The sequence below is a fragment of the Glandiceps talaboti genome, chromosome 7 (genome assembly GCF_964340395.1).
Source record: "Glandiceps talaboti chromosome 7, keGlaTala1.1, whole genome shotgun sequence".
Taxonomy (NCBI): domain Eukaryota; kingdom Metazoa; phylum Hemichordata; class Enteropneusta; family Spengelidae; genus Glandiceps; species Glandiceps talaboti.
Window position 1 is genome coordinate 19,039,164 of NC_135555.1, and position 19,269 is coordinate 19,058,432.

General features: G+C 37.1%; 2 protein-coding genes across 2 annotated transcripts; one reads left to right on the forward strand and one right to left on the reverse strand.

Annotated features, from left to right (window-relative positions):
• Window positions 1-1,395: 1,395 nt before the first annotated feature.
• Window positions 1,396-10,811, forward strand: LOC144438053 (uncharacterized). The gene is made up of 4 exons (XM_078127086.1): window positions 1,396-1,417; window positions 7,554-7,838; window positions 8,971-9,048; window positions 10,321-10,811. The coding sequence occupies exons 1-4, from the start codon at window positions 1,396-1,398 to the stop codon at window positions 10,413-10,415; spliced, it is 480 nt and encodes a 159-aa protein (XP_077983212.1). The 3' UTR covers window positions 10,416-10,811.
• An 836-nt stretch (window positions 10,812-11,647) lies between these two features.
• On the reverse strand, window positions 11,648-17,369 carry LOC144438054 (lysoplasmalogenase TMEM86A-like). The gene is made up of 2 exons (XM_078127087.1): window positions 17,301-17,369; window positions 11,648-12,382 (listed from the first exon to the last, which is right to left on the reverse strand). The coding sequence occupies exons 1-2, from the start codon at window positions 17,367-17,369 to the stop codon at window positions 11,699-11,701; spliced, it is 753 nt and encodes a 250-aa protein (XP_077983213.1). The 3' UTR covers window positions 11,648-11,698.
• Between the last annotated feature and the right edge of the window lie 1,900 nt (window positions 17,370-19,269).

Below are 19,269 nucleotides of genomic sequence, written 5' to 3' on the forward strand. Positions count from 1 at the left end.
GAATATCATCAGCCCCTTATATCTTACTTGTACACAAGTGAGCTGGAAACTTTTTAACAAGAACAAAACAATCGCATTGCAAACGTTTGAATAGTAATGGTGTTGGTGATAGATTTTATAGAACCAAAAGTGCTCAAGGTCTTTGACCATCATTGTATCTGACCTGGCTCTATAACGGCACAGCAACTCTTTACACTTCAACAGCTCTCCAGGGATAATGCAAATCGTTCTGCCTCTATACACCCGTATGATTAAATCATTTCATATAACAACTTACCTCCATCGACTGTATCAACATGATATTTTGAAGGAGTACTCAACACAACCACTAGGTCTTTATTCCAACCCTCAGCAAAAGCTGACTTCAAATTCTAACGATATTGGAAATATGGCTGTGCGATTACAGTGGCTATTTTGACACGAATGAACCAATGTTGTGTTAGGCGTTCTTCAGAATTTTACAGCTAGAACAGGCAGCGTTTACCAGAAGACTATGTGCAACATGCACAATTACAACCACAGTTGACCATTTTGCAAGTTTATGTTGTTGTTTTACTTGATAGATAACAACACTTTTACTGGTGAACACAGGGTGATATTGAGGAAAGATTCATGAATCTAATGGTTAAACAAAGCTCCCTCTTAAATCACAAGCCTGCCTTGCCTTGCTTTGCTTTGATTTGATTTGATTTGATTTGATTTGATTTGATTTGATTTGATTTATTTCAGCACAAAATTCAGTACACAGACAACAGACGATACATACAGCATTGTATGCTGGGAAAAAACAGCACAGTCAAACATTTATTTACACTGTGGTCTCACATGATACTGCAATACCGCAGTAAAACAAAAATCTCAACTTGTCAAACGATCGACGTTGAGCATTAAATGTACATGTTATGTACAGTCTTCTTGCGAACGCTCCCTGTTTTAGCTGTAAAGTGCTTGACAAAATATACTAAACCGTCGTCGGACGTTCTTAACTCCGACTCAAATAAAAGGGCAGTCTTGAAAACACAGAAACATGTATAACAAAAATGTACAGTGAAACAAAAAAAAGGCGATTTCGTTCCCATGTGCATCTTGGCGTTATGTTTTGTCACTTATCATACCATCCTATCATATTGCCAATAATTACCATAAACAATTGAGGGCGTCCCCATTTAAAGCCACAAGGTGTCATATATCATGTATATCAACCAGTTGAAACGTATATGTTTACATTATAGAGATAAGAATCAGTACATCGGATAAGCATCACTACATCGACAAAACAAGAGAAACAGATAGCAGACCAAGGGGGTATTATCAACCCACATGCAGTGAACTACAGTATCGCACAAGAAAATGACTGAAGCTGTAATAATATTATGGATGGTGATATCTTTATCCATGTTAACTACAGTTATAGTAGGTAAGTTGACACGGTCGACCGTACGCCATGGAATAGTATAGTTTTAATGAATTCATTTGACAGCCATATCGCACGTGTTTCTGTAGTTTTCCCATCATAGACGTAGTAAAGGATGTAAACATGTTTAAAAACATTTATTTCAGTTGTTAAATGGGTACCAGTGTTCTTTCTAATGTAACGTTCGCTTATATTATTTTTATACAAATATACACATTGTCCTGCATACTTGTAACTTTTCTTACGGCTTACCTTTGTTATTTCATTGTATGGAAAGTCGCCCAGAAATCGACTTCTAAAATCAAATTGTGAAATCTCATGTAAGTTTGTCGCTAGCACACTTTGACAGTCGCTCGTGCCAATTTTAGCTAGGTAAGAAGAGTTTTGTAATGTGGGTGCATATTAAAGGCAAAGCCGCCGACACACAAACTTCGAGCACAATTAAATCATAGATAATATACACACTTAGTTCTCTATATTGTCTATATGTACTATAAGATAGACTATAGTTTAACACATTAGACCGACGACTGTACACGGTCTACTCCGAGCCATATTGCATATCAGACCATCAATGATCTGAGGATACTTGTAAACAAACCTGGCAGTGGTGAAGAAATGAATGAAATTTCTAATATTTGTGTAAATGAATTAAATTAAGTTCTCTGTGTTATGTATATATATATATATATATATATATATCCAACTAAAAACTCTGAGCACTGAGGTAGCTACATTCGTACGGTTAGTATCACTAACTATAATAATTTCAAACACGGTATTCTCACGAGTTTAAAAAGCAACCAGAACTTCTTTGAAAATTAGACTTTTTAGTCTTTAATGATATCATGATGCCCCGGACAATTGCCCCCGTAGGACAACTGCCCCCCCCTCCCCGGACAATTGCCCCCGTAGGACAACTGCCCCCCCCCTCCCCGAACAATTGCCGCACGAATAAGTCACTCAGTTTCTTTAAGTAGAGAACCAAGCAGTCGGAAAAATATGTTCGTCGAGATATATACAAGCTTTATTTCATTTTTCTGAGATAAGAAAAAGGACACTTCTTTCAAAATCATATCGTAACTTTTCACAATTTATAATCTTGGTCATCTCTGGATAAAGATATCATTATAGTTTTAAAACTGAAGGTTGTGGTGATCAGGTGATAAAGACACCGTTATAATGTAAGTTGTTGGCTACTCCCCTGAGAAAGTCCATTACATGCCGATTCTCAATATCTTGTAGTATGGTCGATATCCTTGCTGTGGATTGTTGATAGCGCTTTCTTTGTGGTCGTTTCTATTCCCCGGGAATAATATGGTTAACGATGACGTTGTTCAGAGCCTGATCTCGCTTCAAGACTTCTAAGAAACACCATGATGTTTGGATAGTACGAAGCGATGTTCCGTGTTCCTTGCAATGTTGCATTCGACGATGTCAGCCTTCAACGGTGTTATTGCATATTCCCAGGGACGTTTTATTCGTCTCTGAATTTCCACAAGCTGAATGGGAAACGCGGAGCACTCTTGCCGTTACGTCGATAAGTTGCAATTGTCTGCCAACATAGGTGTCTTGCGATTACTTTGTGCTTTATGCGGGGCAGGGGCAATTGTCATACGGGGCATTTGTCCGGACGGCAGTTGTACGGGGGTGATTGTCCAGGGGGCAGTTGTCCATATACCATCATGATACTACGTGTATGTTTATCTTTAAGAGTGTGGACTGCAGTTGGGTAAAAGCTAAACAATGTGCGATTAGAACCCGATTTGATCGAACGGCACCGTTCGCCTGAGCGCATAAGTTGGAATAAATTACGTGCTGGATGGAAATCATCTTTCACAACTGACTACTACTACTATACTTACTTACTAATATACCGTGCGCCGTTAACTTAACAGCAACTAAAGCAATAAGAGAGTTTTGCCGTGGCTAATTTTTACCCATTCATTGAATATGTTCAAAGGATGCAAGTACTCCTTACTAAAAAAGTTGTCCACTCATAGTCTAGTTTATTTTGTCAAGCAACCAGTAGTCAGTCTAGATCTCAGTCTGACTGGTGATCATCAATCAACGATGATATAATTGGTACAGAGTGAGTAGATATCTCCGTTGGAATGGTAACAATGCGTACGCATACCATGGAATGGGAAATACGACGTGAATCATCTTTCAACACCATCCATGCTTTATACTGTAGTGAACTGTTATTATAACGTTAAATGTTCAGAAAATCATTCCGTGGACAAAAAAGTTAACGATTACAATATTGGAAAATATATAGATCAGTGCTTGTTCTTTCAAATTGTTGTATTTGTCCTCCGTTTCCATTGTGGCATCTCTGGTAGCCAGTTTTTCTCTAGTATTTATATTTATATGTATAGACTGTCATGATCTCCCAGTTGACATTTCAGGGGGAACTTCCAGTGTTTACACTATCTTGATTACAGGGTAGTTATATACACATAACCAAGGCATTGCTTTCACCCACTTTTGTAATATACCCCCGGGAATATACCACATGTACGTTACACAGCAGTGTGGTTCTACTTCTGTCTACTTTAGTTTTATAGCTGGCTTTCCACAGTAATACTTTCAAATTCCATGAACGTAACTAGCATATACTGTACACAATAAAATAAGAAATATGCGAGTAGTCGTATACAGAAATTGTCAATGGCCAGACATACAAGTACTGGCACTACAGTACCTTATGCTTAAAGGCCCATGGCACAATCTCACGTTCTCGTGTGTGTTGTTGCTATTTTTTGAGTGGAAACCTAAGGATTACACAGGGCCATTCGTTCAGAAAGAACTTTTTTCAATATCTTTGTCAGACAATAATTTTGCATACCTTAATTTTAATCCTCATCCGGACTTTACCAGTAAACCTACAAAATATAGAATTGACCCAAATAATTTTATAAGATGTTGCGTTTGCTTGTTAGTTGAGCGTTGGTTGCTGTAATAAACGACAACGTATATCGTACGTATATTCACTTAGCCCTTCACTGTAGTTGTGCATGCATGCCTTCGCAGGATGAGTAGTCATCTAAAATACGTACTGGTGAAAGTAGGACACTAGGTCACCATTATTAGCAGAGATCACGTGTCAACCTTGGACACATGGAGTTCAAATAACAAACTCGGCTAGCCACGCTGTATTCTGAAGTAAAGTTGATAAAGGCTTGCGTTAGAATAGCACAAAAAACATGCTATATGGCATGACACGTTCCTTGCAAACGATGCAATGACGTTCATACGGTTTTCTTGACGTCGAATGCGCCAACGTCACTTTGTTTGATTACTTTCAAATTGGATTGTCATCCCAAAATGCTGCATTAGCAGGTCAGATTTGTTTTCTATGTTCGACAAAGATGGTCTTTAAGATATTATCTCTCTTTGTCTGGATGACACTCGTTGTGCTGGCGTTCATTTGGTGGTGAGACCTGGGAGTCTGGGAGTGGGAGGGTGGGGGAGAGTGATGATCAATAAGTTGTCTCTTGCTGACAATATGTGTCTTAATTCGCCATCTATTAAATATCTCAGGAAACGTGTTTATATTTGCGAACAGTGTGTAGTGACGATCAGAGTACTATTTATACTTCCAGTAAATTGGACAAAAGAGTCCGTATTTAGCAGTTGATAATAAGTAACCTTACTAATATATAAAACAATTACTGGGTTGATAATCATCACATTCATGGTGTTGCATTTTAATAGTCATGGGTGGTCAACAAATTCTATGGTTCGTTGCAATACAGTTAATATTCAATAACAGAATCGGAATGATGATTACAATACCACGCAGAGATGAAAATATCCCCAGGACTGGAATGAAATCAAACCTCTATGAACGTGGGACAGCTATTTAGCAACTTAATGGCCCACTTTGTTTTACGGTCTACCCGTATTAAAATCTCATTACAGGAACAAAACCACTAAGATGTGTATACATAGTATATAGTGGTCAACTAAATAAGGAATACGTGCTATGCTCATAAAAGATGTTGTCTTTGATTGTAAAGTCAGTTAGAGAGAGAGAGAGAGAGAGAGAGAGAGAGAGAGAGAGAGAGAGAGAGAGAGAGAGAGAGAGAGAGAGAGAGAGAGAGAGAGAGAGAGAGAGAGAGAGAGAGAGAGAGAGAGAGAGAGAGAGAGAGAGAGAGAGAGAGAGAGAGAGAGAGAGAGAGAGAGAGGGGGGGGGATTCTATGGACGTTAGCATTAGAAAGCCTTACAACAAATTAATTGGCAGTCCTCAACCTTATCATTTTGGAACCAGACCTTTGCCACTTGACATACACATGACACAAACACAATTAATCAAACGTTTGAGAAAAATAACCACATCACAACTAATGTGACACGATAGATAATAAATGATGTAGGAGTATCAAAGGCGGTCTCTACAGGCGACCAGTCACCTATACCCACAAATTCGTCATGCGGTCTTCGATAAACGAATTCCAACAGAAATTCAAGAAATATTTTCCATTGTGAGTTCTTCTGTAACGTCAACGGGCTATATAGTAGTATTTTCATAGTCTTTGATAAAGTTCAATCAACCTTCCTCGCGAGATCTACATTTATATAGAGTACACATACTTCAATTTCGCTGTGAAGATGATGGTGTGTGCGGCATTTCAAACACGTTGAACGCATAATTTGTACTTTTGTTGTGACGAATCAAAATATAATAGCAACCATACCCATATCGAAATAATTCTCAATTATTTGGAGAAGTTTTTTTAGGGATTGTGAGTGACTATTGCAGATAGATCATAATGCCATAATTGATATACCATATCGCCTACGATAAGTAAATGTCAGCATATATCAAACCTTTATTCATTATCCGGGTCCTTCTCTGTGATTCTAATCACAAAGCTAAATAACATTGTAACGCCGTGTGCCACAATGTCTCCTTAGATGACATGTGACAACCAATCATGTTCGAAAATATGCAGCACCAAACGTCACAGAGAGGTCAAAATATATAAAACTTTCGAAAATTAAATCACGTTTGGTCATACGTTTATGGCGTTACGTTATATGAGCAAGCTTGGGGTGAGTTACAACTGGCCAGCTGTACACGTCTCCTCTATAAAAATAACATAATAAAAATAATCAGTCGGTCATCAAAGTAACCTGCATTATCAGATAACGTGTAGGTAAAATTAATACATCTTATTTTTGAGGATGATTCCCCATTTTATTGTAAATGTTCATCCTTTCAATGACGTAACTTTTTTTCCTCCATAAAATGATTTTTAAACTGTTACAGAATATGAACTCTCGTTTTAAACATCCTTAATTGGTTAAACTTTGATCATAAACAGCGCCATCTATCATTAATGAACAAGATTGAATATTTGTCGTCGGAAGCTCTCAGCTTATCAAAAGTATGTTGTGTATCAGTTAACATTTTAGTACTCAAGACATATCTTTGGTTATTTGATTGAAAAATATCCCAGTAACAGTTAGTGCAGGTTTAACAAAAAAAATATAATATAATATTATCATTTTCATGCCATATGTGAATTACTGATGAGATCACTATCAATTGCTACATATCATTCTATACGTGTTTAATTGTAATGTGTATGTAATTTGCATAAATAATTATTTTTGATAATTAGGCAATATCTTTAAAATGTAAGCTTTTAATCTTAGAAAGTTTGGGATCAACATTGATGGTATCAAAATGCATGTGCTCTATAAAGCTTGTTGATTGCTTGATTGCTTATAATCTTATGTTTCACCAGCATAATTAATGAATTTTCGGGAATTAAATTTGCCCGCTTCAAATGTGTAAATGTGGTATAATTAATTTGCTAATTAAGGGGTGCATCATGATAGCTATACTTCAGACTGTTGCATTCCAACAATATATGTACTGTGGCTAACCACTATTCTATATTGGGCTGAGGAAGGGACAAAAATCCAAAGATTTTGCCATTACGAGAGGCATTCAGTTAGTAAGTGTATTTCAATGCGAACCAAAGAATCCACCAAAGACATTAAAGTTGTTGTCTGTGGACATTTAAATACAGCATAGCGTATGATTTGTGCAATTCGATATAGACAGTATGCAGTTCACAAATTCTCCTGTAAAAAAAAACATTAATGTATTCTCTTGAATAGTTTCTGAAGAAGCAGATGTCGGTCATCCGTCGTTCACTGGTGCATTCCCGCCATTGCGTTATTTGCCCCCATGGGTGCAACCAGAAGACGAAACGGAGGATAGGAATGAAGGTCCGAAAACTGGAGCGCCACCAAACGTTGACGATAGAATATTTTCTACATTATCAAAACAGGGAGAAGTACAGCCGACTACAGTTATCAATTCTACAGGTTTCACAATAGATGAAAAGATAACAAAAGGTGAACGGATAGACCAAAAACCGAATAAAGATTATGCTACAGAAGGTATGACCAAGCTTACTGTTTTCCCATGACCCCCCCCCCCTCCCGCGTGCCCCCCCCCCCTCCCCCGCACCCCGCACCACTTGGTAACGTGAAGTAGAAGCAATATGTTTTCGTCAACTAAAAGAACACAAGCACTTGTTGGTTATATCTAGAGAACAGTGCAGTCACCAAAACTCAAGTCCCTTCGACTCGATGAATACCTTCAACATTTCACTTGCAGGTCTTACACTAGAAGATTTTTTAAACATATTGATAAATTAATGAAATGTCCATCGGGGACCACTTTCTCTGAAAATCAAACTTATTCAAATCACCCCAAATTTTCAAATTGAAAGCTTCTTCCTGATCCGTCTGAAATGAAAAATGAAATTTGAGGGTACAATATCTTAAAATTTAGGTCTTCAAGGAAATTGACTACTAGTAGTAGTATATCTTTTATTTTCGCATAGATAAAGGACACGTGTCTATGAGTTAACAGTAGTATTCAACATCCATTTTGAACATTCAATATCATTTTGGCATCACAATTATTTGCAATATTCATATATTATTTTGCAATTATTCCGAAGACATTAATTTTTTTTAATTGGATACAAGATATGTATATATCACAGCTTGCACTTGACTTTGTCGATAAACAACCATTTTAGAACAGAAATATGTAAAGACACTCGCAGACATAAGTTATAATATAGATGTAAAGCTGCGAAATGAATGGTCTTGAAGATTGTTATTTCTTTGTAAAATATCTCAACATGAACATAATTTCCTTCGCATTATTTCGATCAAGGGTCACCATACAATCATTTTAAATAAAGGTCAAAGTGATACCAAAATTAGCTATTCCAATTTTGGCCGTTGGGTATTATTTTGACGCTGTAGGAAAACAAAAGATAGCCATTTTCCTTGGAAACAAAATGATGAATCCAGAAATTTCTATATTAATTTATTGAGGACTAGTAACTACTTTCACGCGGCATAGTTTGGAGATTTTTTGAAGAACTTTGATTTTGTGAAATATTGATCTTTTAGATGCAGTCGGAATCTACCTTAGATCATGAAACTGATGTATTCAAAGTGATTCAAATCTTTTAAATCTTTTAATGTATGAAAATTTGTTTTTGTCACTTAGCTGTCCAAAGTAGTAAAGAAACCAATGGACATACTAACAAGCATGTAGAGGACTCATATTACGTAGTGTACAGTTGTGGTAAGTAGTAACTTTACATTATACAACCTGCGAAAAAACACCAGTGCGTTTAATTGTATGAAGGGAGCCAAAGAAAGACTTCATGCAAAGACAAAATTTAGGCGAAATTAACAATACAACTTATACACAAACAACAGTGGGTGTCTATCTATGATGTAGGTTCAGGCATTGCTTTTATCAGATTGTTTACATCTCCGGAAGTTATAATGTAGCAGTAACAGTCGTACTGTCCTACTGTTGAAACATATAGTGTTCTATCAGTAATTATAAACAGTCACGAGATCCTGGCTCCTGAGGTGTTTGTTTTCATAAGTTACCGACACTATACTTTGTATCTCTTTGCATAAACATTGTCTCATTCCTGCTTACCACAAGCAAGCAAACACACTAGTGTTTTTGTACGGTTGTATCATTATTATTCCTAGGAAAAGAGGGCGTCGCCGTCTTAAGGTCTTGCCCATACCTTTACTCATCAACATGCGCTTTTAAACTTTAAAAAAAAATATTTTGTCATGTCAAGCCAGAAGAGAAGATTAGAACGTCATAAAGATATTTTATCTAGCCAGATAATAAACTGTAGCAATGTTAATTAGATTTTTATCTAGCCAGGCGACATTTTGTTTCAGGGTTTATGATTTTCGTTGTATTTTTCTTCTGTGACTTTGAGTTCTTGACGGAGCGTCTCGGACGGTGCCGCAAAAGAGGCTGCACCTTTGGTTTACGACGATGATGATGTATAATACTTCGATCAATATCTGTTTCGTTCTTATGAAATAAAAATGTGTCGATTTAATCAAAAAACGTTATTTAATTAACTACAGGGTGTTCCTGTCACATTATTTTGAAACACAGACTTATCCGTGTTTGAAATAAAATGTCTTGTATTACCCTCCTCAAAGTGTAAGTTGGACGGAGTTTTATGTGTACAATTAATCCTGTTTATCGCATCCATTAGATTTTATTGTATAGCTGTGGTTACCATGGCAACGGAAATAAATAAAATAGGAAATTCAAATCTGTTTGTAGAAAATAACCAAATAAGGAACGCTGGTAGGTAAATACACTCATTACTGTCGGTGGGGGCGGGCTGCAAAGAGTATAAATTCAAAGTTTGTCTGAAAAAAAAGAGAAGTCTGCTGCTGGCTTACTTATTGTAAATGTAAACGTGTACGTCAAGCCCGAGTACACGTCCCGTACCTTTCTAAATATCGATCCACGATACATCAAAATATCGCCAAACTAATGTCTCGATTTCCTTCTTCCCCTCTATAGGATCAGGAACAACCATCAGCAGTAGTAGTCGACTCCATGTTGTACTGATGGCCACAGCAACGTTTGCAGCAACCATTGCTATGAAGAAACTATGATGTGGTGATTCTCAGATGGAAAACTGCTTTAAATAATGTTATCTAATTATCCTTTTAAAACAAATGCATCATGAATTTCTTTAGGAAATATTCAGGGAAACATCGTAGCACACCAATATCAAGTCTTAGTGTACCAACTTTATAATATGAGGACATATTTACAAGTAGACCGTCTCTGAACTTCGTTGTGGCGACCAGAAGGAACAGCGCCCTCACAAGATTTTCTATGAAAATGCGATGAATCAATAATATAGTATCATATTTTGGAACCATAACATTGTACGTAAAACAAGTAGTGTGGCATGGATTGGCACACTGCCAAAGATATTAAAGTGACTTTGAGTGACGCGACCTAATTACAATTAAATGACGGCTTTGATAGTTGCACTGTCTATATATGCGCGTAGACAACACATGTATATACTAACTCGACGAGGCATATATAAACAAATCATAATTTAGAATTTTGATAACATTGTTGTAAATGTGAACGCTTTTTTAAAATATTTTTTTTTCTTCAGGTGAATGAATAAATGCATATTTCGTAAATTTTATGGTTTGCAAAGATCTCACTTTTGCCACGTGTGTGTGCGAGTTAGTGTGTGTGTGTGTGTGTGTGTGTGTGTGTGTTTCGTGGGTGAACGTAAGTACATGAACATACACACTTCTAGGTAGGTAGATAACTGCATATTTACACACACACACACATACATACATACATACATACATACATACATACATACATACATACATACATGTACACACACATACATACATACATACATACATACATACGTACATACATACGTACGTACGTACGTACATACATACATACATACATATCCATCCATCCATCCATCCATACACATACATACATACATACATACATACATACACACACGCACGCACGCACGCACACACACACACATGCATACATACATACATACATACATACATACATACATACATACATACATACATACATACATACATACATACACATCAAACATGATCTGTGTTCGGTATTACATTTATTCAGCATTACACATCTTCAATATGATGGTAAAATTACACACACAAAATTAGGGCATACACACCAATGAATCTTATATTTGGTGTATTGTATTTACAAGGCATGAGAAGTTGTTATGCAATAAGTTTATTTTCATGAGCCAATTTCACTCCAAAAGGAACACACTCAGTATTGTTGCTCGTACTTGATAATCTGGCGACTGTTCCTTAAATAAAAGTACCAAATTTTGTGTTCGGTTACAATGGCGTTATTATCTTGTTTTCTTCATCACGTTCTCTTTTAACATCGAGTAGTCAGTGACAGCCATTGTAATCCCAAACTGCGCTATATAGTAGGTAACCATGACAACCGTATTGCTGTGGGGAACCTCATGACGAAATTTATCAACTCCTATTACGAAGTCAGATATGATGAATGATATAGACCCAAGAGCACATAGCAGTTGTCCCCAGGTCCAGTCTCCTTCGAAAAAGCGACATCTCGACAGCGCCCTCCATACCATATAGTAGATCAGGATATTGTAGAGGGCGATCAAAGTTATAAATATACCCCGTAACCCTGGATACAGATAGAAATACATTGCAGAAGCTGAAAGTATACAAAACACTAAGCTGAAAGGTTTCATTGGTGTAAATCCAAACGTGACTGCATAGATAACTTGAGCTACTGCAAATGCTGCAACCCCTTGAATAAAACACGTTTCTTTGTAGACCATGAAGTAGTCACCAACGCCAGATACGAGCAGTCCTAGTAGTATACCCCTGGAAAACTTTGTTGATATCCCTGTTGAGAGCACGAAAATAATCAACGACGCTATCGGCAGTATTTTGACGACAACTGCTTCCATAGAGGGCGCTGGTAATGAATCCTTGATGACGAAGTATAGAATTACTGTCAAAAAGAAGGACGAAGACTTCAATAGGTAGTTAAACATCTGAAAAATGGAGGGAAAAAAAGATTAAGTTTTGAAGTAATACTTACTGACATGTTTGCCAATATTGTGATTGCTAGATATGGAAAAGTGAATTGCCTGTGCAGATCTAGGCTTGAAAAACAAGTTGGCACGTTTCTCAGAAACAGTGTATACTTAGCACTAGATGGCATTATAGTCAAGTTCTAAACTTAAAGTTAGCAACATTTTATTTGAAATATAACAATATTGCTGGTTTTTCCGGATTCCGCTTCTGCAATTGTTCAAAAACTTGAAAATGGTTATTCAAACAAGTATGGAAACACATAGTTGATCATTGTCGCAAGCTAGAGCACATATATTTCTGCTAAAGCAAAGAGGACGGTGCCGTAAAGAGGTCTATGAATTACGACGATTGTCGTTGAAGTGAAGAAGTGAAAGTATTGACCCTTTGCATGTATATCATGTATATTTAGCAAGCATTCCGTGTATAGAGTAAATTATACACTCTCAACATCACGACACTCGGTTCAGAATTGAACTTGACGTTTGGAAATCATGGACAATATGATGGTGTATATCTGATTGGAAAAATGGAACTTCGAGTACAATGTTTTGTGCCACTTCAAGTTGCTTTATCATGTTTCTCGGTTTCTACTGTTTTGTAACTCAGCAACTTGTAAAAGAAACCCTATATAAATGAGTAAAACGTTTGTCAGTGTAGGAAGGGGTGGTGATTTCAAAATGGGTAGACACTTGTAACTACTAGTTATTATCAAAATATTTATACACGGTGGCGTTTCAATACATCTATATGTTACCCAGTTTGTAATCGTGCTCCCTGCAAATTACGTCATTTCAAAAAGTTGTACATTTTAAAGTTTTGTTTGCAATTTGCAAACCCGGACTTGGTCCGTCCATATTGTTTCACCTTTACATATTCATGTGAAAAAAAAAACACATACTAAAAGTTCATTCATTCATTCATTCATTCATTCATTCATTCATTCATTCATTCATTCATTCATTCATTCATTCATTCATTCATTCATTAACAATCCAAATAAAATATCAATTTCTCATCCAGGGGCTATCATTTTGTTGTTGTCACGCGTGAACAAATTCCTAATCTCCGATAAACCAAAAAGTAATCAGGACACATATATAGAGTTGAGTTACAGTCCAATTAGTAGGTTTCACCTAAGCATGTATACCAATGGTCAACAACAATCCCCTCATTAATGAGATATTAGAGAGGTTTAGATGCGGCATATTAGAGAGGTTTAGATGCGCGTATGTACGTGTGTTCTATACGTGTAACGTCATATATAGTCACATGATTCGAAGCAACTCAGGCGTTCTGTATCAAACACAACGCTACGTCAAAATGACGGTCTACACGTAACTGTAAATACGTGTTGAGTTTTTATCATTTTCTTCTATTAAATGTCGTATTTTTTAATTTGGGTAGATGCAGGAAAAATGGCAAAAATACGGACACATTTAGAAATCAAAGGCATGTGTCTGGCCTTCTGGATAGAAGATGTCAACGCGCACGTTCACAATCCACTGTTTTTCACGTTTGTGTTTAGAACGCATAACTAAACACAATTTTGTACGCGTCATTACTTGTATGCCTGTGCAATGCTCCCGTAGGCGTATGCGTTCTAACGTGTATCTAAACCTCTCTATTCATATGCAAATATGGATGTTAACCGTGAAAGAAAACGTCCTAAACAACTGGCTCATTAGTCTATTGATAATAGTTAACGTCTTTGAAACCATCTGTAATGATATATGCAAATCTTTCGATTCCACCAATCAAACATCGTGGTTTGGCTCAGACACTGCAAGGAACGGTGGTTTTAGAAACAGGTGTTCTCTCAACTCGCAACGTCTTTGGCTAACGTTGTAAGACGCTGGCATGCAAATTATAATGAGATGTCAATTGAAACATTGAAGTATCATGTTACATCATCCTGAACATAAAGTTTGCACTGTATCAAGACAAAGAGTAGAAATTATGATGGGGAGGGTGCTTAGAGACTTAGAGACTCTAACGTCTAATATTCTACTATCCTAATAATTAGAAAGTACGACGCATAAAAATAAAAGGTCAAAATATTCGCGTCAAATAAACCATAACGTTAATCCTCATTCCACATGCATTCGTATAGGTTGTCTAGCCTGGCTACTTTCAAAGTGAAACTAGAAAATGATAAAACTACTATTTATATTCTGTTTCGGTTCCATGGATTTGACAGGACACTTTTATGGCAATCTTTATTTGTCAGAGGCGAAACGTACTGGAGCGTAAAAGTAGTAAAGCAAAGTTATACATGTATTTGGAATTCAAACGAGCTCTGGTGATTTCTCCCCAGAACGTAGTCGAGCAGCACAGTTACGCAACTAAATCGTACCAGTACTTGTACTTACTCTATGTCATGTTAATTTCCATACGTCCACTTTCTTTGAAGACGTTAAATATTGTCTATAGATTAATGAGGTTTAATATGTTGATAAACAGTTCTCGTCTATTCATGTTTAGGTTCGTATTTGCATATCAATAGTTTTTCGTCTGCTGCTGCTGCATATATCTTTCTTATACGCTTATACACTAGTGAAAACCCACTATTTATGTAACCCACTGATAATGCTCATCCTGACCTTGACTTTGACCTTGACTAATGTTCACAGCCTGATGTACTACCACCACGTGTATAATAAAGTATACACTGTCGTGTGATCTATATTTTCTGAATGCTAAAAGGGTAGCTACTCGCGTAGCTAGCGGCTCAATGACTAGTACGCATGCGCGTCGTATACAGTATGCGAAGTATGCGATAATGCCGCGAACTCTATGTGCATTCTCAACGCTATACCGTACTCCGATCCGGGTCGTCATACAGGCGACACATCGTCATACATTGCAATATTGTAACAGTACGCCTGTTGGCACGATTATCGTAACATTGTAACGAGTATTGAGGCATCACTGTACCCCTAGAAATTGTTACACTATTTGAAATTTTGACGGACGGTACGCGATACGGACCACTGATATGATGTAGCGCAGTTGAATTTCCGGGTTGTGGAAGTGCAGTTGTGACATTTATATTGTCGATAATTTTTACATATTCTAAAAAGAATAACTACTTTCCTATGTTTGTTGGTACAGTAACATTTCTAAATCATCGAGTTGAATTGAGAAATCGCGATTTTCGGCAACATGTCAACAAAACATTTGTCCAAAGACCAACATTATGTTGGTGGAGGGTCTATAAGTTGGCTGACTGAAAATGAACCATATTAATCTAATGGCTATGATGTTTTTTTTGAAACCAACAACTGCATAGAGTCTTGACTTTCTTTAAAATGTTTTGTGACATATTGTGAGAGCCGTTGTTAATTACTACTCGTTCATGTCAGAGAATTAGATGTCATTCAATAAACTTGAACAAATTTTTGATGGTCAACACCCCTGGAAAATGACCCAAATCAAGTGTATTAGACCCTGGCCCAGGCAGCGGCGGCCTAGCCGATCACAAATGAATCTACCCTGCGCGCGCGAGCTTATGGGCTTTGCCTAGTTATGATATTGCAACGGACATTTGAGAAGAAGTACGGTCGGTTCCCAGCGGCGATATCGTTGCTGGTAAACACAGTGGCAGACACCAAAAGAGTAATTGGTTCACGGTATGTCTGAATCGCATTTTGAGTTGTATTCAACGCTTACAATATCGCAAACGATTTCCATTCGTTGATAACAACCATCCTCAAGGTGTATGACCTGGTCAAAATTTGAGTCTGAGAGCAAAGTCCCTTTTATAATATTAACACATACTAGTATTCTAACACAGCACGTGACCACAAATTTAAAACAATAAGTCACTTACTAATGAAACTGATCAAACCAAAACATGTACCTTATAAATTATTTCAGTCATATAGTTTGAGTACTAGTATATGATGGCAGACAATTACGTATTCCGAACGTATCGGTTCACAGATGTGTTCCCTACACGCTTCATCAACTCGCCGTTTGTTATTCTTCAGACATATTCGTCTGCCGTATATTGCATGCACCACACGATAGTCCAATCTACATTGCAGCAAAATTGGGCCCGTACGTATTATTACAGCAAGCGCTTTACTAAACAGGAAGCCTTTAAGGCTTTAGTTTTGTCACCTTGCTCCTACCTTTGTACAATGCAGCAATAGAGTTTCGGTTTCTCCTGTGCGGTGTTGTCGCCAACGTGTAATAAATCTAGTCATTTACCATATCCACGACTGTAACAACCTCACAAAGTTATCACCTGCACCTGTCAATACAAGCGAGCACAAGCATTTCTATGACATGTGTGTAGTGCGCATGTTCTGTGCGATACGATTGAACTGCTGCCATCGTTACGATGACGTCACCGGGTCAATTTAGGTTGACCTCAAACAGATCAGGAAGCAAAATCAAAATGTAGTCATGACGTCAAAAGCATGCATTTGATAACAAAGTAAGTATGCAGTGGTCAATAACCACACTTGAGACATTGATATAAACGAAGTGTCTGCATGATATGAAAATGATACCTTTTATTTACCTACTTCAATTACATTCTAGTACCCCGGGACTAGTACATTGTAAAGTGAGTCTGGTTAAACGTCATAGGGGACCCATTGACATTGAAAGGTTCTGTCCTCTTGCCGACACAACAGAGTAATAATTGGTAAAGATATATATTGAAATCAAAATTCTTCCAAATTCGTATCGCAATTTGAAAGATACACAAATAAATTGGCCCAGTCCCTGTGAGTCTATCTGCGATAAGCACACAAGACTAAATAATCTAATTCAGGAGGTCATAAGAGTTCAATTTCCATTGCAGTCAGGAAGGGGGGGGGGGGTGTTGTACTCCTGTAGTACTGATTCGAATAGTAAACGACTCACACCACACGAATACACAAATGTACGATACCCATGAGTAGTTGGGGTTTCCAGACCCTGGGATATAGCCATATTATTCCAGTCCGGGCCGGGTGGGGGTTATCCCGCCTGTTGAGTATGCGTACATGTGCCGCCCTTTGGGTTGTTTTTTTGGGTTTAAAATGTGTACTGTATTTTTAGAGATAATGATTCTAAAATGGGACCCACTTTACACAATTTTCGATAATATGTTTGGAATTGGGTCCTGGGGGGAACTACTATAATAAATTCTCGACTAGTTCGGAATTTCCTTGGAATTTCCCCGAGCTAATTCGATGGTTAACATTTTCATATCGGTGATTATGTATTTTAGTCTGAAAACTGAGTTACGACGTCACTGCCCTGTTGCATCATGTATTCAGACGCGACTTGCAAATACGTTACTTCACAATCTTGATAACATGGTTTCTTTTTTCTTTTTTAGGTCAAATAAATATAATTGTGTGTCATATATCGTGTAGTATAGTACTGTTATATTATTTAATCTTGGACACCCTCTTTAGTAAAGTTTAGAATGAAAGATTCGTCGTTGGTGGCGCTCCCGTAACCAAAAGATAACATGTACTGTAAAGGTAAAGGCTGGCCTTTTTTTTTCTTGTTTCTCATACCCGACCTACCCTAATTTTCAGCTCCGACTTCAACATAGCAAAAATATTATCATTTTCACCAGCCCTTAATATTTTGCGAAACAGCGCCCTCTCTTACAAGAATAAGCAAGAGTTTGGATTGTTGACGTCACCGAATTCATGACGGAAGTTATTAAAGCGGGAAGGGGGGGGGGTGAGAATATGCCAATTATTTAGAAAGGCTGAGAAAGGGTTTGGTACCAGGAATCAAATAAAAAGAAGATATAGAGGAGGAAAGGGAGAGAAAGACAAACATGAAGAATGTGATTATTTATTTGTTTTAAATTCAAAGTTTAAAATTAAAACCGACCGACCCATAGTTGCCATGAAAAAGTAAAGAAAAACCATTAAAAAAATAGGGCCACCCTAAGATAAATCACACACTAGTAAATCCATTTCAGATCTGGCCGTTGAGGGCGGAGCGACACCACGTATATTGCAGTCTTGAAGTAACATCATCTAAAAACAGATCTAGACGTTTCGGGCAGTAAACTCTTATTCAATATTTATGTGGATATGTTAACAAAATGAATTAAAAAGGTAACCATAACTACGTTTGAATACTAAACTTTTAACCAATGCACACAACAGACTTTTAATATTGAGTTTGTTTTACTCCAGAAACTCCGATAATTGGGTATACGGAGTCATGCCTCTCAGTGTTGTCAGGTATATTTGTTGTGGAATAGTTGTTGTAAACAGCTCTTAAAGAGAATTGTGGACAGTTTAATTGTTAAAAAGCTCGAACGCTACACAGCTGCTATAATACTAAATATCATTGCTTAGAGATACACATATTGTCTCTGGTTTTGCGACGCTCATCAAATTTTGGCTGTAATGTCTTTTATTTTCAAGAAGGGAAATGTTTCCTTGGACTGATGGTTTGCTATTGATTTACTCTATTTGGGAACCAGGAAAGCCAAACAATGGGAATAGAGAACATTGTGTTCATCGTCGTATTAAAACCACAGCCTCTTTACGGCACCGTCCAGTTCTGGTTTGCGAGAATGATTGTGTTGAAATGGTGGAGAACTTTGGTAAGAAAATGTGATTCATTTTAATAGCGGTCGGTGTAAAAAAAAAAGTTTTCAAATTATATATCTTAATACAAGCCTTGTCTAAAAAAAAAAAGAGAGAGAGAGAAGAGTTTAGCTTCTAACTTTTCATAATTTGTTGGTACATTGCGACATATTAAATTTTCATTCTCAGTGGATTTGCATAAATCGTCATTGATGAACTGATAGTGTCACGGTCTTGGACTTCACACTAAACGTTGCAGGGGATATTCAGTTACGCTACGTCAAGTT